Raw genomic sequence first — 22,814 nt, forward strand, 5'->3', positions numbered from 1 at the left:
AAACTAAAAGTAAAAAAAAACTTTATAAATCAACAAGAACAAAATTACTTAAAATTATAGCGATAAAAAATGTTATTTTTGTAATTATTAATTTAAAAAGTGAAATTTTTTCAGTTTTCAATTTGACTATGTTTAATTTTTTGTTCTAAAAATTGACTATTCAATCTAACTAAAATATTACAGTTAAAAATTTTATGTAGAAAGTATTTAAATAAATGTAATTAAAAGTTTACAACTATATCGTTCCACGGAGTCAGCATTGATAATTTTATTAAGAAATAAAAAAAAATCAAGCTTATGCGCTAAGCCGAATGTATTAAATTTCAAACCGAACGTTACCGAAGGATAAATTCTTAAAAATATACTTTCTCTACATGCAAGACAGATACCTGTTTCGTATCTTCAGTTTACGAATCAGTCTTTGCATCAAAGTTAACCGCTATAATTTCGAGTTCTATCAATAAAATAAGATTGATATGGTGTCTATTCTAAAAAATTTTATTTCATTACTAAATACGTAAAATTTAACTAAATTTTTTAAACGTTTTTGATACAAAAATTTTTTCTACTGATCTCTTTTGGTTAGGATGGCCGAAAAAGTAAAAAAAAAGATTCTTTTGAATCCAACAATTATATCAAAAGTATGTATTATATGTTTGTGCTATGATAATTAAAAATTTCCCAAGTAAGAAGTGATTTATTTCACTTTAATCGTCAACAACACGAGTTTTCAATAGATTTTGGTACTTTTAATTATTTTAAACTGTTTCAATGTTACTTATAAGTAGATTGTGTGTTGCATACACGTATTTTGACGATCTGAAAACAATTTATATATCATATCAGTCTCATTTGTCTGGACTCAGAAATATAACTGTTATCTGATTTTCATCTCGTTTAAGATATTTTCGGGTGTAATGTACAGCAAGAAGAAATTTTAAATACTTAGATGAGTTGGAATAATGTTAAACATTTAAAATCTTTTGTACCATTCAGAATAATTAAAGTAAGGAAAAAAGATTTTCTTTTGAGAATAAAATTGACCCTGCAGGTCATCTCTTCTGTTTTATTTTTTTTTAGCTTAAAGCGTTCAAAAATTTTTCTATGACAGAAGTTATTGAGATCTTTGAGTTATAATTTTTTTTAATTTATTTAACTCTTCGGTCAATCCGTTTAAAAGATATTCAAGTGTTATAACAAGTATACGCATACACACTTATGAAAATTATCTCGAGAATAGTCCAAATATCTTCCTAGGGCCTCAAAGCGTCGCCCGACAAAAACTCGATTTTCAAAAGTCGTACTGAATTCATTAGTTTATATGTTTCCGAAAATTTTCAGTCTTATAACTAGAAGTTAAAAATTATTCCTCACAAAAAGTTATATTTAATGTGACGTATTTTTTTTTTTTTGATTTTCCAGATTCATAATAGACTTAGCAAATTGCAGAATTATATTTTGAATACAAAAATTAAAGTATTTTATAGCAGCGTAATTTACATTGTTATACTATTGACATTTTTATACTTACTGTCGTCAATAATTTTATTTTATAACAGTGAATGTGCAGAGAAAAAAGATTTCCAACTGTTACATGATACTAAACCGATTTACTGGATTTTTTCTAAAAGTAAAGATGAAAGTCATTTGAAACATGTTATCATGATTTTAGAAAGATTAGGATTTCGCCGAGGAGATAATAACTCTCATTGGGATTTATTATGGGCTCATGATTATCCTTTTAAAACACTTGCTAATAATCTCAAATATCTTCGTGAATACCAAAAAGTTAATCATATTCCAGGCTGTGGATTCATTACCAACAAAGTAGATCTCTCGACAACTAATATTCAATACCTCCCTGTTTCATTCAGAATACCTCAAGATGAAAAAAATTTTTATGATTATATTGGTAAAAACCCTTATAAGTTATTCGTCGAAAAATCTAATTTTCATCGAGGCATAAGCATAAAAAATGTAGAAAACATAAAATTTAATAATAACGAAAATTTTATACAAGAATTTATTGAAAGGCCTTACCTTATAGATGGCTATAAATTCGATGTTGGAATTTATACCGTTATTACTTCTATTGACCCTTTAAGAGTTTATGTTTACAAAGGAGATGTTTTATTCAGATTTTGTTCACATCAGTACTATCCATTTAACCCTGATGATTTAGACAAGTATATTGTAGGTGACGATTACTTGCCTATTTGGAATATATCGTCTTTAAAACAATATTATGTAAGTATGGGTTTCTCAATGAAAGACACATTCGATGCATATGTAAGATCACGAAATGAAGATCCTAATAAAGTCTGGGACAGTGCTTATCAAGCGATCAAATTAGTCGCTTCCAAAAAAGAGAAACAAATCGCTGATACTATGAGACATTTAAATAACACTATGAATTTCTTTGAACTCGTTAGGTTTGATTTTATCATTGATGAAGATCTTAATGTGTTCTTAATGGAAGCTAACATGTCACCTAATTTATCTTCAGCTCATTATCCTGAAAATCGTTTACTATATGAGCAAGTTCTTTTTAATCTGTTTGCTTTAATCGGTATTGGTCAACGTATTGATCCAGCTTTTAGACGACAAAGGTTATAATTATATTGACTAATTAATTTTTTAGTATTTTTCAATATTTTAGTGCCGTGATGATTATTTATTTTTTATTTTTCAGCTCTTGGAGAGATCGAGCAGTAGAAGTTTCTGATAAAAATTTGGTCGTTTTTCCTGAAATTTGTTCTAAGTGTACAGACTGTATCCGTTCCGAATGTCAACTATGTAAATTTTGTTTTACTGATGAACTAAGACTAATTCTGATCCAAAGTTATGTTGAGCATCAAAATAAAATGGATTATAAAAGAATTTTTCCACCAAATAATGTAAGAGATTAATCTACTTTCAATATTCATGAAATACTTTGCCATATTTTTATGTTTCATTCTTGTTTTTTAGATGCAAGTTATGCAATTAAATAATTATACTTTGAAAAATCAGTTATTGATGAAGTGGTATCAAGGAAAATGTGCAGTAGATCCGTCATGGTGCGAATAACTATTTATGAACGAGTATGAATATATAAGCAGTACCCGAGTCGAAAAAATGAACTTATATGAGCTTACATCAATTGTTTTAGTATAGTAGTTAAGTTCATTTAAGTTAATTTTTTCAACTCGGGTAGTGAAATAATTTTTTGATCAGGTATAATATGACCAAAATTAAATTTTAACATCAAGCCTTATTCAACTCTGATATAAAAAATGACCACATCTGTCCTTACATATATGTATATTTAGGAGTTCAATCATTTTTTCAATGCCTTGTTTTGTTATACCTACGTGTCGTTCTCAAGATAACTATATTTAATTGCAAATTTGAAGTGTAAGCTGCACAAAAGAGCTTTGTATCATATTATGACTTAAGAATTGTGCAAGAAAATTGAAAACAACTTATTACTTGTGGATCAAGTTATCAACTAATTTCTAAAAAAATCTTATTTATGCCCAAATCGGTGGCCCCTGATAATTTTTCAGCCAATAATGTCTTGGCAAAAATCTCAGACAATAATATCTCATGACAAAAAAATCTCCACTAAAAACATGTCATGAAAAAAGGATCTCTAGAAAAAAACATCACCAAAAACATCTGAACTAAAAACATCTCATAACAAATTCTTCTCGACCATCAACATCTCATCGTTATGGTAACAAGCTTATGTGTTGGTCTAATATCGAATAAATACACATATAGTGAATACCGGCTGTTGGGGAAACAGCGCAGTAACAATCTTCTTTAGGAGCTGTGGACACGAAGGTGATGGCATTGGCTGGCATTTCGGGTGGATCATAACCACCTTATACGGTCTGCCCCATGGATCTTTCTCTACTTCTGCGACCAGTTTCTTCCATCAGCGTCTTTTGCTTTCTTTGATGACTCTGTTCAATTCTCGACGGGCCTTTTTATACTCTGCCAACAGCTCTGCGGAGTTAGGTCGTCTGTAGCCACGCTGAGACTTTCTTCTTTTTTTAAGACACTCTGAACGTAGAATGCTAATGTGATCGTTCCACCAGTGCACCGAAGTTCTTGAATTCATGCCACGTTTCCGGGACATACTGGAGTCGCAAGCCTGGGTGACTCGTCTTATTAGGTCCTTGGTCTTCTCGTCATTAGTTTCTACGATGATCGGATCGCACTCTAGGGCTACTACTAAAGCAGTGAGGTCGAGAGATTTAACTTTCCACCCAACCGCGCTAGCGCTCCTGTTGACTCTTGTTAGATTCTGGCCAGTTGATATTTCCAATAGTATCGCACTATGGTCGCTGGCTGTGTAGATGTTCAAGACTTTCTAAGAAAAACCTCTTCGAGCTAAGCAACTGCTGACAAATGTGAGGTCGACAATTGAGTTTGCCTCTCCCTTAGTTTACGTTGGCGTGTCACCGGTGTTAAGAAGGATCACGTCCAGTGTGGCCATTGCCTCGAGAAGTACTTTTCCACGTGTATTAGTGAACTTGCTGCCCCAGTCTGCTGCCCAGGAATTGAAGTCACCAGCTATTGCCACGGGAAAGTTTTTTCTTGCATCCTCAGTTAGCCGATCAAGGAAGTCTTCAAACTGTTCATTAGAGAGACTAGGTAGTGCATAGCAACTGTAGAAGCGGAGGCCATCTACCCATGCTGCTACGGAGCCGGCTTCTTTATTGTTGACTGTTCTCTGAAAAGGACATTTACTGCAGAACTAGATGACGGCTTTGTTAGTGCTGTCGGATTCCCAGGGTTGGTTACTCAGGTGTCTATAAGGCTCACTTATAAGTGCTACGTCTGCCTCTAATTCGCGTACAGTTAGCATGAGCAGGTCATGCGCAGCCTCACAATGATTGAGGTTGAGCTGCAATATCTTCATGTTCTTGGCTTCGTTATTTTCTGGAGCGCTTCTTGGAAGACGGGGTATCTGTTCGTGCCTACATGGTGAGCCGCCTTTTCTACGCCGTGCCGTTCAACGCACAGTGCACATTTAGCTGGATTTTTACAATCAGCAATTTTGTGTCCTTCTTTTCCGCACCTTATGCAGTGCTTAGACCGGTCGACTTCGCTTTTGCACTGAGATCCGAAGTGCCCAAAGTGCCAGCATTTGAAGCATTGTATGGGTCTCTTCGTTGCTCTCATTCGGCAATTGACCCAGCCGATCCTTATTTTGCAGTTTCCCTCCAGTAACTTTTGTGCTGCAGCTGCTGGTAATGACACTGAGGCTGTCTGCGTACCCCTAAAGGCTTTACGGATCTTGATTGCCTCTAGTGGGATTTCACAACTTTCTCCAGCTTCCCTCTTTAGAGCGGTCTGAATATGCTTTTTTGTCGTGTCGTCATCGACATCTCCGATCTCGATGGTCTCCTGTGGCCCTTTGCTGATCACTTTGGCCTCCTTCTCAAGGATGTCTGCGATCGTCTTTTGGAGGGCTTGGCCTTTGTCAGTGCTCTTGCTCGAAATCGTAATCAACAAGTCGCCACTTCTGGTCTTGTTGATCTTATCCACAGTTGAACGAACCTGCTCATCTGGGACATCCTGCTTTATGCGACGCAGAATCTCGACATGCTTTGTTTTCTCGGCCGGGCGGATGATCAGTGCGTCGGGTCTGATTCATTTGCGTGGTTTTTTGCGCTTAGGCTCTGGTCTGGGCTCCTTCGGCGGCTGCTTTGAGAGTTCCTCTCTAGCTAGCTTTCTCTTTTTCTTAGATTGTACTTCCTCCCAATCAGTCGCCTTCTTAGGTTCGTCGCCCTGCCCTGCCACTCGTTGGGGAGGGCTTTTCTTCAAGTCCTTCTTCTTTGTGACTTTGTCGGTTGGCTCTGGCGAATTTCGGTCCTTTCTCTTTCCAGGCCTTGTGTCAGTTTCACCCTTGTCCTCAGCAGCAGATTCGCCGTCACCGTCGGCTCCAGTGTCCATTGCTTCCCTAGGTAGAGTCGGAGCGCCTAGGCACAAGTGATATGCTCCACACAATTGTGAGGACAGTATAGAGCTTTGGATGACTGCCGTAGAATAAGGTAGGGAAATGACCATAAACTACACAAATGCCCGGGCACCCCACACACGCAAACACTTACACGTAGAATCATATTTTACACACAACACATTGCATAAACAACATGGTCTTCTATCGACTCTGCCTCCCCGTGGTCCCCGCTGGATACTGCTCATATTATGTGGGTACATCTGGATGTGCCACAGGGAATGAATTGCCGGAGGAGTCGATGAGAGTTGCACACACTTACAATTATACGCAACTCTTGCAGCTGTTCAATGAATGTGTATAAACACAAGAGAGCAGCGGTTTTTCCTTGTCCGCGATCTTGGCTGTGTTTTCGTAATGGTGAGGGTAGGACAAATATACGTGCGTGTATAGCTCTTTTTAGCCCATGAAACGGCCTCTTCGGAGGTAGGCGAAAGCCTCGCCATATATTCTTCTTGTCCATTGCTTCTTCTGTCTCAACTTCAGTTTGAATGCGTCGTCGTGATGACTGCCATTCCTCGTCCAGTTTCTTGAATCTTCCAAGAGCATTGACTTCACCGGTTGTCTTGGTCTTTATCTCCTTGTGGATATTGACCTTTGTTTGGACAAACTCTTGCAGCTCAATGGTCAGCTTTTCAAGGCGCTCCAGCGCTTGCTTCAATCGCTGCTTGTTGGGCATGAAGCCCGTTTCCACTCTTGTTTGTTTCCTGTAAATTACTCATACTTTTTTGATTTACCAGCGCATCGTACGGAGTGGAGCGGGTTGTCATAACTAGGAACGGGTGTACCCTCGGAGAGAGTACTTCTACCCCAGTTCCCTGAGGCCTAGCCGACACTTAGCCAGTCCCGGAATACACGGACGGACTAGACTCGCTCGGGGCGGTGAAGATTCCGATCTCTAACACTAACTACGTACTTCCTGATCAAGGCCCGAAGTGGCTGGCTCCTGATTCGCTACTGCAACTTACACCTCAGCAGAGCAAGCTCACATCAGCTGAAGCCCGCATCGTCGGAAATAATCGACACGGGTTCCGGACACTCCCAGTGAGTTACAGCAGGGAACGATCGTCTTGCTAGGTCAGTTAGTGTGACCAACCCATTAAAAGGGGAGTTTTGTCCACGGGAGCGTATTTTATTTGGCTCCTACCCTCTGTACCTCATCAACTGATGTGTGTGCGGTTTGACCGATTTCATCGCGGTTGATGCCATTCGAAAAGGCTTGACCAAACTTAGATTTTAAATACAATTTAGACCGATTCGAACCGGTAGATTTTGAGAAATCTCAAAAAAACCACGAAAAAAAATTTTTTCAAATATGGTTTTTTTGAAATAACTCTTAAACGGCTTTACCGATCGATTCCAAAAACTAATCAGCTTTTAACATGAAAAAACCACGCCGATCGCCGCGAAGTCGGTCAAAATCGGTTGATTCGTTCGAGAGATATCGTGAACGAATGAAAACCGAAGAAAGTGTTTTTTCGGAATTACTCCAAAATTCCTTGTTTGATCAATTTAAACTTAAATAAAAATTCTTTATGAGGCTGAAAAAACTGCGTCGAATGCCGCCATCCGAGTGAAAGTCCGTTGATTTATTCAAAAGTTATTGTGGTTTGAAAATTAAAAAAGACCATTCGGCAGCCGAAATGGAAGTAGATTTCATCATGAATAGAAAAAAATATAACGAAGATTGTATACAGAACTAGGGCTTTTAACTTATATGCAATCGACAAAAATATATATCGACGGACAAATACTAAAACCAGTGCAATAGCAAATTTCATAATTGGCATAGGGGAATGGGGCATAATTTTGAGACTACACATATGACATGGTACTCATATTAAAGCTTATTTAAAGAGCTTTCGGAAGCAATTTACAGAATTGCAATAAGTTATCCCATTCAAAAGTTATTCGAGTTCGAAAGTGAAGAAATATGAATTTTTATGATTTTCAAAATTTTGAAATCCTGGTATTTCTAAATTACTTGACCGATTAAGCTCATCTTCGAACTTGACTTTGGTATTTATCTGTAGAATAAGTATGTTGAGTTTGGTAGAGATCCGTTGTAAATTGGCGACGCTATCGTCCTGACAAGCCGCGTTATATCCCATATATAAATATATATATATATATATATATATATATATATATATATATAGCATATATATATATATATATATATATATATATATATATATATATATATATATATATAAATACATACATATATAAACTTTTGAACCATATGCATTTTCTGAATTCGCTTGACGAGCTGAGTCGAAATATAGCAAAATTTTTCAAAAGTTCCGTCATGAGGACCAATGCAATAGTTAGATTTCTATGAAATCTACTAAAATTTCATAATTGGCATAGCGGAATAGGACATAATTTTGAGACTACACATATTATTTGGTACTGAAATTGAAGCTTATTTTAAGAGCTTTCAGAGACATTTTACAGAATTTCAATAAGTTATCCCATTCAAAAGTTATTCGAGTAAGAAAGTGAAGAAATATGAATTTTTATGATTTTCAAAATTTTGAAATCCTCGTATTTCTAAATTACTTGACCGATTAAGCTCATCTTCTAACTTGACTTTGGTATTTATCTGTAGAATAAGTATGTTGAGTTTGGTAGAGATCCGTTGTAAATTGGCGACGCTATCGTCCTGACAAGCCGCGTTATATCCCATATATATATATATATATATATATATAAATACATACATATATAAACTTTTGAACCATATGCATTTTCTGGATTCGCTTGACGAGCTGAGTCGAAATATAGCAAAATTTTTCAAAAGTTCCGTCATGAGGACCAATGCAATAGTTAGATTTCTATGAAATCTACTAAAAACGGAGTGTGCTATGAAACTTCTATCAGACTTTTGAGCTCGAAGAGCTCAAAAACATCATAAGTGTAATTTCAAGCGCCTAGGTATGGAATTAGTGGGAAGTTGCAGGGATGGCCTTCAGGTCAACTGTTTTCCTAATTGTTTTTCAACTAGTCTTGATAATATAACTTCTAGCTTAGTATGCAGTCGTTAAATTTATTATTTAAAATATAGACATTATATCTACTAATAAACTTAGTACTTATAAAATAAAGTAAATATTGTCAAAAGAAAATAACACTTTTCATATGAAATTATAATTATTTTGAAAACTACTATATTTACGTTTTATTTGATAAGGCTTCTTATAAAGAATAAATTTTCTCATATAAAATGTAAAAGAAAGAATTTAACCCTGTGTGCACAACTTTTGTTTACCTCACAGACGAAAATTCTTAATTACTAAACAAACTTCACGAAAAGCAGATATTCGATTCACTCTGATGCATAAATTTTATATATTTAAAACTGATATTTAATATCGAATGGTACAATATTAAAATTATTTTTACTTCCAAACAATACGTAAGGATCTTTTATGTTTTAGTATCTTTCTATCCTTTTTGTAGAGTTTTAAACGCTACAAGTAAAGCTCTATTAAAAAAAAAAAAAAAATGTTCAGAAAAATCTGTAAAACAATCTATTCTGTAGATCACCGTAGAAATTTTCAGCTATTTTCGAACTTAAAGTAGTCACAAATATATCTCTCAGTTATAAATAATGTAAACTCTCAGTTATGTGAATAAATCATTAAAAATAATGTTTTTATTCAATTATCCCAGGTAACAAAACCTTTCTTGAGCAAAACCCCTAGTTGATAATGTCTTTTTCTACATATAGGTCTTGCTCAAGTTCATGTAGAGAGAACTGCTTCAAGATTTATATATAACTAGCTCAAGACATTTTGTGCAAGAATATGAGACAAGTCTGATGCAAGGTGCATTGAAAAACTTTTTGACGCATTTTTTGAATCAGAAACTTACAACAGACGCTTACCCACGACTTGCTCAAGATTTGCTCAAGATCCGTAACTCTCAGTAATTTGTTCATTTCTAAAGCATTTGTGAACCAAAAACTAACAGTAAATGTTGAAGCGTGACTTGCTCAAGATTTGCTCAAGATGCATGATGCATTATATATTTTATAGCACTTTTTCTCCTCCACTACTTGAAAATGTATTGATTCAGAGGTGCTCATTTAAAAATAATTTTGTCTTGATCGATTAAACAGTAGGTCTATACTCTAAAAAGTTAAGCTGAATGATATCTACTGATCCTATAGTAAATATAGGAGGGGTAGAATGATGCAAATGGTCATTTAAAAACATTTGATCTTGAGCAAGTCTTGCACAAGTATATTCAGCATGCTTCTGGTGTAAGTCTTTCTCAAGAATTGATATAGTTAGTTTATCGATAAGCATCTTCAGATTTTCTCAATTTTCTTACACAATTCTTGAGCTATAATCTGGCCCAAAGTTCTTGTACAAGGCTTGTTCAAAACTTGTCAATTGAATTTGCTACAAGTATCTGGAGCAAGGCCCATAAGTAGAAAAAGACACTAACAACTATCGAAATTAAGACCAGATTTGCTCAAGCCTTGAAAAAGATTGCTATATGGGTATATCTCTTATTTGTATAGCTCTTTGAACTAAAAAATCTAAAAGTAATTTAAAAATGCCATTTTTTTTCAAACTATTGTACAATGATCGTTCAATGTACAATGAGTCGTTTAACCATATAATCAAATTGGAGGTCTTGAGTTCCAAAAATCGATCTGACTAGAAAAACAAGAGTTATTTTCAAAAAACTTTCAACACAACAATATTATTTATTAAGCTTTTGAATTCAATTCAAGATTTATACACATAACTATGATGGATTAAAATATTGGTATTATATTAATAATATGTATGGTATTGTAAGTATTTGCGGTCGCTAGAGACCTAGCTGTTAAAGCGACCTTAATGTTAATTAAAAAAAAAAAAAAAAAAAAAAAAAAAGCGGCATTTGAAATTGTGTTAAGAACAGGGCTGAGTCAGTTTTGGAATTGATCAGTAGTAGAGTAATCTACAGTTGATCAAGAAAAAAAGTATTTTTTTATCTTCATTATATTGTTCAACATCTACATGACAGAATCGATTAAAATTTTTAGGGAATCTGGAGTTTAGTAAAACCTCGTTAAATACTGCAAGTCGCATTTCGATCGATCAATCCGTTTAACAGTTAAAAAAAGTTTACACACGTCCACACTCATGCACACATGTATTTTTTATATAATATAAACTGTTTAAAATCTTCCATAACGACTTTCTTAAATAAAAATATTTTAATAAATGCTCAAATCTCTGAAAATTGATTAGATATGAATATATAAATATACTTTGGCAGAACAATTAAAACTTCAACTGTTATAATAGAATTATAACACATAACTATACTATTTTGTTCATGGTTTATCAATCAATACTTTTAAGATGTTACGCACATAATGGCTGAAAATGTAAAATAATAAAAGTTGTTAATCCAAATTATTGTTAAAAAAATTATTCAGTGTCTATTCCTAGAATTGGATTGATCTTGTTTTCATCATCTTCGTTTCTTAATTCCGCATCACTGTAAAGATCATCTTCAGTTACGATTTGTTGTTCGGACAATTTATAATGAAATGCAGACCGTGTAAGATCAACTTCAACCGGAAATAAACTTGTGGTAGATAATAAACTTTGAGTTTTCGAATAATAACTTGATAGACTAGAAGCAAATTTTTGAAATTGCCAGACGATATCCTGAACATGTTTGTTATCTAGTAACTCTAATTTTACAAGAACATCTGATCTTTGTTTAGCAAACTTTAACCGAGCATCTTGTCGGCATCTTAAAACTAATCTATATTCGTAATTTCCTGTTTCAACACGATATAATGGTTCTTGAAGAGCGATGTAACTCTGTTCTTCGTCATCTAATTCTTTTACTTTCAGACAATAAGATAAATATTCAAACTTGGCGTCAGCATATTTGCTGATTGTTAACCGAGTATCTGGAATCACTTTATGAAGATAAGTCCCTAAATCACTTAAAATTGGTTTTAGCATCTTTAACATCAATTTTCCAAACTTTTCTATTTGCCTATGTTGCTCTCCAAATTTTCTGAATGCTTCACTGGCACGAGGTTGAGGTTCTCGCACTCCTATTGATACAAAAGCATCTCCGAATACTGAAAAAAAAAATTTTTTTCATTGCCTGACAAAAAAAGAATATGTAAATTATATCTTATATTTTAAATGCTGAAAAATATGGCATTAGTTTGGAAAGTGATATATTCTTGTGTGTATTTAGATCCAGTGCCAAATTTATACTAACTTATCAGATTCTTATTCAGTTCATATTCAATCAAAATAAATTTAGAATTCTCCACGTCTCTAGCGTAAGCACTAGAGAATTCGCCATTTGATTTTTTAATTCTTCGTCTTTAATTTACCGCCATTTAATTATAACACCGGCACAAAAAGAAAAAATTAAGTAGAATGTGCATTTGACCGGACCTATCTAAGGGTACGTATTTTGGTCCGCTGAATCCGAATTCGAGGTCAGTTTGACCCCTACACCCTCGAAATTTCGAGAAAACTTCGAAAAACCGTAAAAATGATGAAAATCGGCAGTTTTAATGATAAAAAAATTTTTTGGAACTAAACTAAGCGTGATTTTCATGTATTTCGATCCGCTGAATATGAATCGAAACTTTATTGAGACCACGAGCCGTTTTAAATGTAAAAAAATCACACAAACCCTCCAAAATTCCGAAAAAAGTATTTTTTTTTTTTTTTTTACTCTCGTTTTTGACTTTGCAAGACTTAATTGCTTGTGCCTGTAACCAGGGCACCTCCAAGTGGTGACAGTGGGCAACAGAACCATCTGGCAGAGTCCCTGGGTTAACGGCGTGTGTGCCGTCATGGCAGTTACAAGTGATAAATACTTTACGATGCAGGGAGTCAGAGCCCCAGTATCGGCGTCTGGTCAGAGTGAGAAAGCAGGCTCGCAGGCGTCGTCATTAAGCGACTGCAGCTCTTCAGAAGTGGGAAACTTGGCTACTGGAGAGTATACTATTACAAGAAGTAATTCTCATCTGTGTAATAAAAGTCCTGATTTATTTTGTTACATTTGTGGAGAATTCAATTTGGAAAGGAATCGAAGATCGTTATCTGATAAGATGAAACAAATTTATGAAGAATGTTTTGGTCTCCAAATTACTAATTTGGATTTAGCATGGGTTCCACATACGATTTGTAGTCGATGTAACATGATGTTAACCCGGTGGGAAAAAAAAACAAGAAACAGGACAACTTGAAATTCACAATACCAATGATATGGTCTTCACCAACTGGTTTACAGAATTGTTATTTCTACAATCTTTATTTCAGGATGCAAATTTTGAAGGAACAATGAACGACACAGAAAAAGCAGCTTGGGTAAGCTTCAAAAATGTTTCACAAAACTTTTTGGGAAATAACAGAAGTGAGGATTACAGCATTTTAGTTGACGCATTGCTGGAAAACTACAAAAATTTGGGTTGTTAAATGAATCTCAAATTACACTTTTTAGATTCTCATCTTGACCACTTCCCTGACAATTGTGGAGACTATAGTGAAGAACAGGGAGAACGTTTTCACCAAGACATCAGTGAAATGGAGAGTAGATACCAAGGAAATTGGAGTGTTAACATGATGGCAGATTTTTGTTGGATGTTAAAAAGAGAAGTACCCAAAGAAAATCGTAAACGAAAGAGGAATCCACTACGAAGATCATTTGAGGATAAAAGAGTGCGATACAAACGAAGGAAAGTTTAGGATTCGTAAAAATCATTTCTTTCTATCTTTTAATGTCTTGTGTTTTTCACAGATTTCAAGTTATTTGATATATCTACGTTATAGAGTATTTATTTTAGGCATTAAATCATGTTCAATCAATTTTTTTTCTGTTATGAATGGTAATTTTTACAATTTTTTCGAATTTTTCCAGCTTTAGAGGGTGAATAGACTAAAAAAATTAAGATGCGAATTGAAGACATCAAAAGATATAAAATTTTATCTGAATTGGACCAGAAAAAGTTTTTTTTATCATGAAAACTATATTTTTTCGGAATTTTCGAGAGTTTTGTGTGATTTTTTCACATTTAAAATGGCTCGTGGTCTCAATAAAATTTCGATTCATATTCAGCGGATCGAAATACATGAAAATCACGCTTAGTTTAGTTCCAAAAAATTATTTTATCATTAAAACTGCCGATTTTCATCATTTTTACGGTTTTTCGAAGTTTTCTCGAAATTTCGAGGGTGTAGGGGTCAAACTGACCTCGAATTCGGATTCAGCGGACCAAAATACGTACCCTTAGGTAGGTCCGGTCAAATGCACACTCTACTTAATTTTTTTTTTGTGTCGGTGTTATGCGCCAATTTTCTCACGTAGAACCACTATGTTTTTGTGTACTTATTTTAAGCATACTTTACAATCCCGCTGCGCTGAACGAAGTTGGCTCTTTCTGCCTCCGTCGAGAAGAAAAATAGTATACACACCTTGAGCAGTAAATAAGAAAGCCCTAGGTATGTAATATACTATAAAAGTTCCGTCATGAAGACAGATGCAATAGTTAGATTTTGATGAAATTTACTAAAAACGGTTAACTCAGGAGACTATGCCTAAAACTTATCGATTTTTTTTTATGACTTTCAACTACTTTAGGAGTTTTAACTACTTTAAAATATATTTTCCTAAATGCATTATTTATAGCACAAAATATCTTCCGACCGAGTGAATCAATTTTGATTCCGTTGTCGGCATCTGCTGCGGTTTTTTTGAGAATATAATAGATTGGATTTTGGTATTGATTGATACAGCTTTTCAAATGTTATTCGACTAAATTTTTATTTAAAGTTTATTTTTGAAGTTCTTCAAAATGTATTCGATCGATTCATATAATTTATTAGAAATTTTTGAAATAAAAAAATATCGCGAGAAGAGCAAGAGAAAAAATTATAAATGAGACTGAGCTGTAATTTATGCTTGTGACTTTCACCAATTTCGTATTTGTAAAATAATTACAGTCCAAAAAAATAATTTTAAACATATTTGATGGTTGCAAGTTGGTCAGTTCACTCAATCATTTTCTGGCTCATCATAATTTGTAGATTTAAATTTATATCGTATGCATATTTTAAAGCGAGATAGCTGCAATTGATCTATTAAAAAAATAGTTGAAAAAAAATTGTAATAAAGGGCACACGCAGAAATTTTCATGATCAAATATTATTCTCCCAATCTTAAAATGTACCTAAAAATAACGGTATTGATACATAACGATAAATTCTATCAAACTAGCTCGCAGGTTTTCCGTCTTTCTAATTCTGTTCATATAAGCTAGCATGTATTAAATTCAGTATCATTTTAAAATTAAGTATTGAAATTTTACGAGTACCTTTGTGAATTTGTATCAGATCAAAAAATGCATGTAGCATTGATTTAGCATGAGCTACTAGATCTTTATATAAACTTTCAGTACGCTGTAAAGTAATAAGTTTTTGAACAAGAGCATCATTACACAGAATAGCTCTGGATAATCCAAGAGCATCAGCTGTTGCACTACCCATACTTTCCACTAAACGATGTTTAACCTGTAATTTTTATCTATTATTAGTTAGTTTATTAGATTGGTACATTAAAATTATTACTAGAAGAAACATATTCGATAAAAAAACTTACTTTTTTCAACGCTATGTCTAGCGTCCGTCCTTGACGAGGATCAGCATGAAGTTTGTTATAGTTGATGCTTACTTGATTTTCAGACGATTGAATCATAGCGGCAACGTCTTCTTTGGTTTTTCCTTTTACCGATATTCCATTAACAGAACATAATTCATCTCCTGACTGCAAAGTTCCTTCCAAAGCAGCAGGGGTATTGTCAAATACTTGAACAATATATAAACAAGGGCAATATGGAGATCCACCACCAATACTGATACCTATCAAATTACTGGGATTTTTTCTTATGGTCACATTACCGGACGTAATTATCATACCCCTGTGAAATAAAATAAAATAATTACTTTTTTGTAATTTTGAGAAAAAAAAATGTCAAGATTCAACTATATTAGATTAAGCGATATCACGACAAAATACGCGCGTTCGTGTAAAGAAGAGAAAAAATTTTTAACTTCTCGCTAAGAAAATTAAAAATTTTCGAAAATCGGGAAATTGTTTTTAGTTTTTACTCCGTTTTTCGAAAATCGAGTTTTCATCAGATCTCGACGTTTTGAGGTCCTAGGAAGCTTTCTTGACTATTCCCGCGATGGTGTGTATGTGTGTGTATCTGTGTGTGTGTGTGTGTGTGTGTGTGTGTGTGTGTGTGTGTGTGTGTGTGTGTGTGTGTGTGTGTGTTTGAGCGCTTAAGTATGGAATTAGCGGAAAGTTGCAGGGATGGCCTTTAGGGTCAACCGTTTTCCTATTTTTTTTTTCAAAAAACCATTGGATATTTTTCTAGAAATTAGTATATTACACACCTAGGGAAGTAAAGTAAGAAATGTCTCGGATCACATGTTTGTTGACAATTACATGTGATCTGAGACATTTCTTACTTTACTTCCCTAGGTGTGTAATATATACTATTTATTTTTTTAACCATCTTTTAGTTTTCTGTGCGATAGTTAGGTATTGAGTTATTAATGTTTGAATATTTTGTCTTTCAGAACATTTGTTCGTACGTCTATCTGTACAAATGAAAATTTCGCTATTCTACAATTCAATTTCGGAATGATGTGTGTGTGTGTGTGTGTGTTTTTTTTTTTTTTTAACTTCCCGCTAAAAATCTCAGATTTTCAAAAATCGGGAAGTTATTGTTTTTACCCCGTTTGGCAAAAATCGAGTTTTCATCAGATCTCGACGTTTGAAGGTCACAGGAAGCTTCCCTAACTACCCCCGCGATGTTGTCACTATGTCTGTATGTATGTATGTGTGTGTGTGTGTGTGTGTGTGTGTGTGTGTGTGTGTGTGTGTGTGTGTGTGTGTGTGTGTGTGTGTGTGTGTGTGTGTGACTATGTGACTCGCTTATAACTTTTGAACGGTTGAACCGATTTCATCGCGGTTGGTGCCATTCGAAAGGGCTACGCTGAACTTAGATTTCCTGAGAATTTGAACCGATTCGGACCGATAGATTTTAAGAAATCTTGAAAAATCTTAAAAAAAATAAGAAAAAAATCATTTTTGAAAGTAGTTTTTTTGGAATATCTTTTAAACGGCTCTATCGATCAACTTCAAAAACTAATCCGCCCTTAAGCTTGAAAAACCACGCCGATCGGCGTCAACCCGATCAAAATCGGTTGATTCGTTCGAGAGATAGCGTGAACGAAAGAAAACCGAAAAAAGTGTTTTTTTCACATAACTTCGTCATTTCTTCTCGGATCGTTTTTGATGATATAGAATAATTTCAGAAGTTAAAAAACCGCGTCGATTGCCGCCGAAAACGTGGAAATCGGTTGATTAGTTCGAGAGATATCCTCGACGAAATATTTGGAAATAAGGATTTTTTCAACATAACTTCGACATTTTTTGGAATAACTTTCAAACAGCTCTACCGATCGATTCCAAAAACTAATCAGCTCTTAACATCATAAAACCACGTCGATTGCCACCAAGCTGGTCAAAATCGGTTGATTCGTTCGAGAGATATCGTGAACGAAAGAAAACCGAGAAAATGGGTGGTTCAGAGTTACTCCGAAATTGCTAGTTTGACCAATTGAAACTTAGAAATTATTTATAAGGCTTAAAAACTACGTAGAATGCCGCCAACCGCGTAAAAATCGGTTCATTCATTCAAAAGTTATTGCGGTATGAACATTCAAAAATAGTGTTCCATGAAACTTCTATCAGACATTTGAGCTCAAAGAGCTCAAAAAAATAGAAAAGGTATCTTTTGAGCTCGGAGAGCTTAAAACAACACACAGATTGTACTTTTGAGCTCGAAGAGCTCAAAAAGCAACCAGGTATTAACGGAATTAGCGGGAAGTTGCAGGAATGGCCTTCAGTGTCAACCGTTTTCCTAATTTTTTTTTTTTTTTCCCTTTAGGGGAATCCTTTTTACGGATTCTAGGCATAGTTGTTTGGCCTGGATATGTGGCGACTCGACGCAGCGTCATACTAAAAACTCGACGCTAACGCCCCTACCCACTAAACCCTAAACCCCTTTCTCTTCTATCCTCTGATCCCCCATGGTACCGCCGTAAGGCATTTCTTCGCGGGGGTGTGTGTGTGTGTGTGTGTGTGTGTGTGTGTGTGTGTGTGTGTGTGTGTGTGTGTGTGTGTGTGTGTGTGTGTGTGTGTGTGTGTGTGTGTGTGTGTGTGTGTGTGTGCGTAGGTTGTATAAGCCTTATAATCGGAAAAAAAGATCATCTAATTAAGAATTATGGTGACTAGAATTGCCCGAATGCAAAATAATTAAATCAGCTTTTTAAAACAATCTTTACCTAAAAAGTATATATCAATACAGTATTTCTGTTGTTCAACAGAAACTCGCCCTAAACTTGTTCAACGTTACTATCGGGAGTTATTTCTTCCCAAAGAGTTGCGAAATTCGGACGTTTTTTCTATGAGTAAAAGTTAAAAATATCTATTTCTATGTGACCCTGAAGTTAGCGGACAGCAGACAAAATAAAATTTCAGATAGGGATATCTACAAGCGAAATTAAGTTTTTCAAGTTTACCAAATTATAAATTGTTTGTCGTTGACTTACCTACAGGTGATAATAAACGAAATTTTTTTATTACTAAAAAATTTTTTTAATTAAAAATTAAATTTTGGGAAACTCTCACCGTGTTTCCGATCGGTTCATGAATATGAAATTTTCAAATTTAATTTGTTTTTGGATTCTAAAAAGATGATTTCAGTTAGTTTTTTAAATTTTGGCTTAGGGCATTGTGGGACGTATATCTGCGAATGAAATGATTATTATTAAAAAAAAAAAAAAGTCACCTTTTTGTCTTTGAAAAATCTAAAGATGATATTTTTTTTATTTTAAATTTGTTAGTCGGATCGTTAGATATCCTTCATTCTTGATTTTTTTGAAAATTTTGGAGCCGGACATCAAAGTAAAAAATAATCAAAATCGAAATCAAAAAAATTTCATGTTTTCATTTTTCAAGAATCTAGAGATGATTTATCTCGGATTTTTTATTTTCTTATTTAATTATTGGATATCCTTATTTTTTTATTTTTTTGAAAATTTGGGTCCGGAGTATTATAATCAAAAATGACGAGAAACACAAAAAAAGAAGTATTTTGTTTTCATTTCTCAAAAATCTAAAGATGATTTTTTGCAGATCTTTATTTTTAACTTCCCGCTAAGAAAATCGAAGATTTTCAAAAATCGGGGTTATTCTTTTCACCCTATTTTGCAAAAATTAAGTTATCATCAGATCTCGACGATTTAAGGTCATAGGAAGCTTCCCTGACTACCCCTGCGTTGTTGTCACTATGCCTGTATGTATGTATGCATGTGTGTGTGTGTGTGTGTGTGTGTGTGTGTGTGTGTGAGTGTGCGTGCGTGTGTGTGTTTTTTTTTTAACTTAGGGGGGGGGGAATCCCTTTTACGGATTCCAGGCATAGCTGTTCGGCCTGGATATGTGGCGACTCGACGCAGCGTCATACTAAAACTCGACGCTAACGCCCCTACCCACTAAACCCTAAACCCCTTTTCTTCTTTCCTCTAATCCCTCATGGAAACCGCCATCAGGCATTACTTCGTGAGGGGAGGATCTAGCTACTGCTATTCCTTCTGGAGGCTAAGGTGTTATTTTTCCTTCCTTCTAGTTTCTGTCATTTGCCCTTTTTCTTTCAATGGAATGCAGCTCTGTAAGCACTTCGGTGGTAAACGTGCTTGTGGCGTTCCAGGCAGCTTCGGATGACAGCATTTCTTCTACTATTGACTCTGGTGTGATTTTCTTGTTCAGGATCTTCTCTAACTCATCACGCTGTGGGTTAAAACGAGGGCACTCAAAGAAAACGTGCTCTGCATTTTCAGCAACTCTTGGGCAAGACGGACACTCTGGGGAATTATCGTGCTTAAAGCGATAAAGGTACTCCCGGAAACAGCCGTGTCCTGACAACATCTGGGTCAGATAGTAGTTGGCCTCGCCGGGATTCTGGTTAAGCCAAACGTCAATCCTTGGTATAAGTCGATGAGTCCATCTTCCCTTCTCCGCAGCATCCCATAGTTGTTGCCATCTTGCTATGCTATGTTGTCGCTCTTCAGTTCTCAGTTCTTCAGCGCTCAGTGTAGATGACCTCTTTCGGTGGTATAGGTTCCGTCTTTCCTCAGCTAGGACTCTAAGAGGCAGAGTTCTAGAAATGCCGCACACTGCCTCCTCGGATATTGTGCGGAAGGCGCTTGCAACTCTCAGTGCACTTAATCGGTAGACCGGTCCGGCTTTCCTCCATGATTCTTGGGTCTCCAGCGCGTCTGCCCAAACGGATATTCCATATGTGAGCACTGATGTGACTACTGACGACAGCAATAGTCTCCTGCTCTGCTTCGGGCCTCCAACATTCGGCATCAGTCTTGATAGGCTAGTTACCACCGCTGATGCTTTAGCACTTACGTGTTCGACCTGTTGCTTAAAGTTCAGTCGGGCATCCAGCATCACCCCCAGATATCGGATAAATGGTTGCGATGCGATCTCCTGCTCGCCGACATTCAGCTTGATGTTTTCTACGATCTTTCTGTGATGAGCACAGATTCAGTTTTGTGCTTGGCTAACTCCAACTTCATCATCTCCATCCATCGGTTAATCCGGCTAAATGTGATATCGAAAGCCAGATTGATCTCTTCCAAGTGTTTCGCGACAATCACTACCGCTACATCATCGGCATATGCAACAAGTTTCACCTCTGATGGTAATGCAACTCTCAGGAGACCATCATACATGATGATCCACAGCAAAGGACCCAAAACCGAGCCCTGTGGCACTCCTCCGGTTATTTCGTACTCCCTTGGACCGTTTTTCGTGTCATATTTGAGGACTCTGTCTGTAAAGTAGTTTGCTACCATTCTGCGCAGGTATCCTGGCACTTCTTTATCTTCGAGAGCTCGCATGATGCAGTCCCAGTTAGTGGAATTGAAGGCATTTTTGATATCCAAGGCAGCCACTAAACAATACTTCTTTCTGCCACGTTCCCATCTCTTTCCAGCGATTACCTCCTTAGCTGTATCGACCACCAGGTTGATCTCATCCAGGGTTGATCGTCCTTTCCAGAAACCATACTGGCCTTCTGCTAGGAGTGGATCGACGGCTGCTACTTGTGTGTGTGCGCGCGCGTGTGTGTGTGTGTGTGTGTGTGTGTGTGAGTATGTGAGTATGTGACTCGGTTATAACTTTTGAACGACTAAACCGATCGGAACCTACTAAACGGCATCCAATCATCACTTCATGCTCATATTTCTATAGAAAATAAAATAGCTAAAAAAATAATAACGTAGTTTAATAATCAAATCATAGAAATATTCTCAATCGAATTATCTATCTTCAGTCATTTTTTGCTAATAATTTTGTTATGAATTGTCTGTTATTTAAAGATAAGATATAATTTAAATCAGTTGTCAGATCGAGACTGGGTATAGCCCGTAGACGTGTTTAGTAAAATTCACACAATCGTAATAACAAACCGTGAAAAATTAGTAAATTAGTGTTTATTTTAACTTTAACAAATTGTTAAAGCATCACAAAAATAAAATTTTGACTTTTTTGATGAATATTAAAAAAAAAAGTAGAAAATAATTGAACGCTTGAATTTTAAAAACTTCTGAGGAAACTCTTTTGAGTCGTTTAAATAATCGATTTTACTAACATTTTATCTTCTTCAAACAAAAAATCATCGTCAAACTCCATATCATAAAAAATATACTTATACAAGAAGTTGATAATATTTTTTTCGACTCAAATCAAAACAACCATAATTATTTTTTTTCTTGGATCCACAGAACAGCTCACAAAACACAAAACAAAATTCAACTGTACAGTTTGGGTGCCATCCACTTGCCCTAACAGCTAGTTAGCAGCAGTGTGAATTAATATCAGATACTTTATGTTCCCTCTGCAGCTACGTGACAGTTGGTATTTGTTTTGAGAGAGTTTTTTTCCAGTTACTGATAATGATATACTCATATTCAGTCTTTTAAGAATTGTTACAGTCACATTTAAGGACATATGACCGTTGAATTCATATAACTTTGTAACCAGTGTATTTGATGCTCGCGCAACTTAAGGCTAATAATCTTTACGATTTCTTATGCTTTATAACTATATCTTATATAATGTATTATTGTTTATGATAATTTTATTTTTAACTTTTGTAAAAAATAGCCAATAACTTTTTATTATATAATTGTTTTTAGTTAGTATATTTATTTGACTTATTTATTATTTGTCAAGATGACTTTTTATTTATTATAAATAATGTCGATATTACTTGTATCTAGTTGGATTTTTCTGTACAGTATAATACAGCTTATTAATAAGTGCTACCAACGTCTTTTCTTACTCCAGTTTTTGTAGACCATGTATAATTTTGACCATTATAGTTTGCAGTACTTACAGTTATTAGCCTACCACATTATCTTTAAAGCAAGTTAATTTCTATAATGAAATCATGGAGACTAGATAAGGAGCCCGAACTCAAACGGGATAATTGACAGAGTCTGCCCACTAAAATCGTACCGGTTAAGTTACCTTTTTTCACCACTAGCGTCGCTAATGTTCCTTTTGTACTGACGTGAATATAGCATCGTAAATACATGTGAAGTGAGCAAGTAAATGTCAACCGCATTTTTTGTAAGTAAACAATAACAAATGTGTCGAACAATCTCGT

General features: G+C 35.1%; 3 protein-coding genes across 5 annotated transcripts; 2 read left to right on the top strand and 1 right to left on the bottom strand.

Moving 5' to 3' along the window:
- The first annotated feature begins 353 nt into the window (after positions 1 to 353).
- Positions 354 to 3,235, top strand: LOC123265293 (probable tubulin polyglutamylase ttll-15). 2 transcript variants are annotated; one of them, XM_044728997.1, is made up of 5 exons: positions 354 to 641; positions 1,423 to 2,609; positions 2,693 to 2,897; positions 2,971 to 3,100; positions 3,193 to 3,229. In XM_044728997.1, the coding sequence occupies exons 1-4, from the start codon at positions 588 to 590 to the stop codon at positions 3,067 to 3,069; spliced, it is 1,545 nt and encodes a 514-aa protein (XP_044584932.1). In that variant the 5' UTR covers positions 354 to 587; the 3' UTR covers positions 3,070 to 3,100; positions 3,193 to 3,229. The 2 variants fall into 2 exon arrangements, with proteins under 2 accessions (XP_044584932.1, XP_044584926.1); XM_044728991.1 differs by having other exon boundaries at positions 2,971 to 3,235.
- Positions 3,236 to 9,169: 5,934 nt separating this feature from the next.
- Positions 9,170 to 22,594, bottom strand: LOC123260941 (PRKCA-binding protein). 2 transcript variants are annotated; one of them, XM_044722339.1, is made up of 4 exons: positions 22,542 to 22,594; positions 15,662 to 15,980; positions 15,378 to 15,573; positions 9,170 to 12,122 (listed from the first exon to the last, which is right to left on the bottom strand). In XM_044722339.1, exons 2-4 carry the CDS (start codon positions 15,974 to 15,976, stop codon positions 11,452 to 11,454), a joined length of 1,182 nt encoding a protein of 393 aa, XP_044578274.1. In that variant the 5' UTR covers positions 15,977 to 15,980; positions 22,542 to 22,594; the 3' UTR covers positions 9,170 to 11,451. The 2 variants fall into 2 exon arrangements, with proteins under 2 accessions (XP_044578274.1, XP_044578265.1); XM_044722330.1 differs by lacking the exon at positions 22,542 to 22,594 and adding an exon at positions 21,795 to 21,842.
- LOC123260976 lies at positions 12,888 to 13,937 on the top strand. The gene is made up of 2 exons (XM_044722395.1): positions 12,888 to 13,420; positions 13,508 to 13,937. Exons 1-2 carry the CDS (start codon positions 13,273 to 13,275, stop codon positions 13,750 to 13,752), a joined length of 393 nt encoding a protein of 130 aa, XP_044578330.1. The 5' UTR covers positions 12,888 to 13,272; the 3' UTR covers positions 13,753 to 13,937.
- Positions 22,595 to 22,814: the final 220 nt, after the last annotated feature.

The sequence above is a fragment of the Cotesia glomerata genome, linkage group LG1 (assembly GCF_020080835.1).
Source record: "Cotesia glomerata isolate CgM1 linkage group LG1, MPM_Cglom_v2.3, whole genome shotgun sequence".
NCBI classification, from domain to species: domain Eukaryota; kingdom Metazoa; phylum Arthropoda; class Insecta; order Hymenoptera; family Braconidae; genus Cotesia; species Cotesia glomerata.

Coding starts and splice junctions, on each gene's coding strand:
- LOC123260941 (XM_044722330.1), bottom strand. CDS start 21,835: ATGGAGTTTGACGATGATTTTTTGTTTGAAGAAGATAAAAT. Junction 15,574..15,661: donor TAGACATAGCGTTGAAAAAA/GTAAGTTTTTTT, acceptor TAAAAATTACAG/GTTAAACATCGTTTAGTGGA. Junction 12,123..15,377: donor TCTGATACAAATTCACAAAG/GTACTCGTAAAA, acceptor TTTTTTTTTCAG/TATTCGGAGATGCTTTTGTA.
- LOC123265293 (XM_044728991.1), top strand. CDS start 588: ATGGCCGAAAAAGTAAAAAAAAAGATTCTTTTGAATCCAACAATTATA. Junction 2,610..2,692: donor CCAGCTTTTAGACGACAAAG/GTTATAATTATA, acceptor TTTATTTTTCAG/CTCTTGGAGAGATCGAGCAG. Junction 2,898..2,970: donor GAATTTTTCCACCAAATAAT/GTAAGAGATTAA, acceptor CTTGTTTTTTAG/ATGCAAGTTATGCAATTAAA.
- LOC123260976 (XM_044722395.1), top strand. CDS start 13,273: ATGGTCTTCACCAACTGGTTTACAGAATTGTTATTTCTACAATCTTTA. Junction 13,421..13,507: donor CTTTTTGGGAAATAACAGAA/GTGAGGATTACA, acceptor TACACTTTTTAG/ATTCTCATCTTGACCACTTC.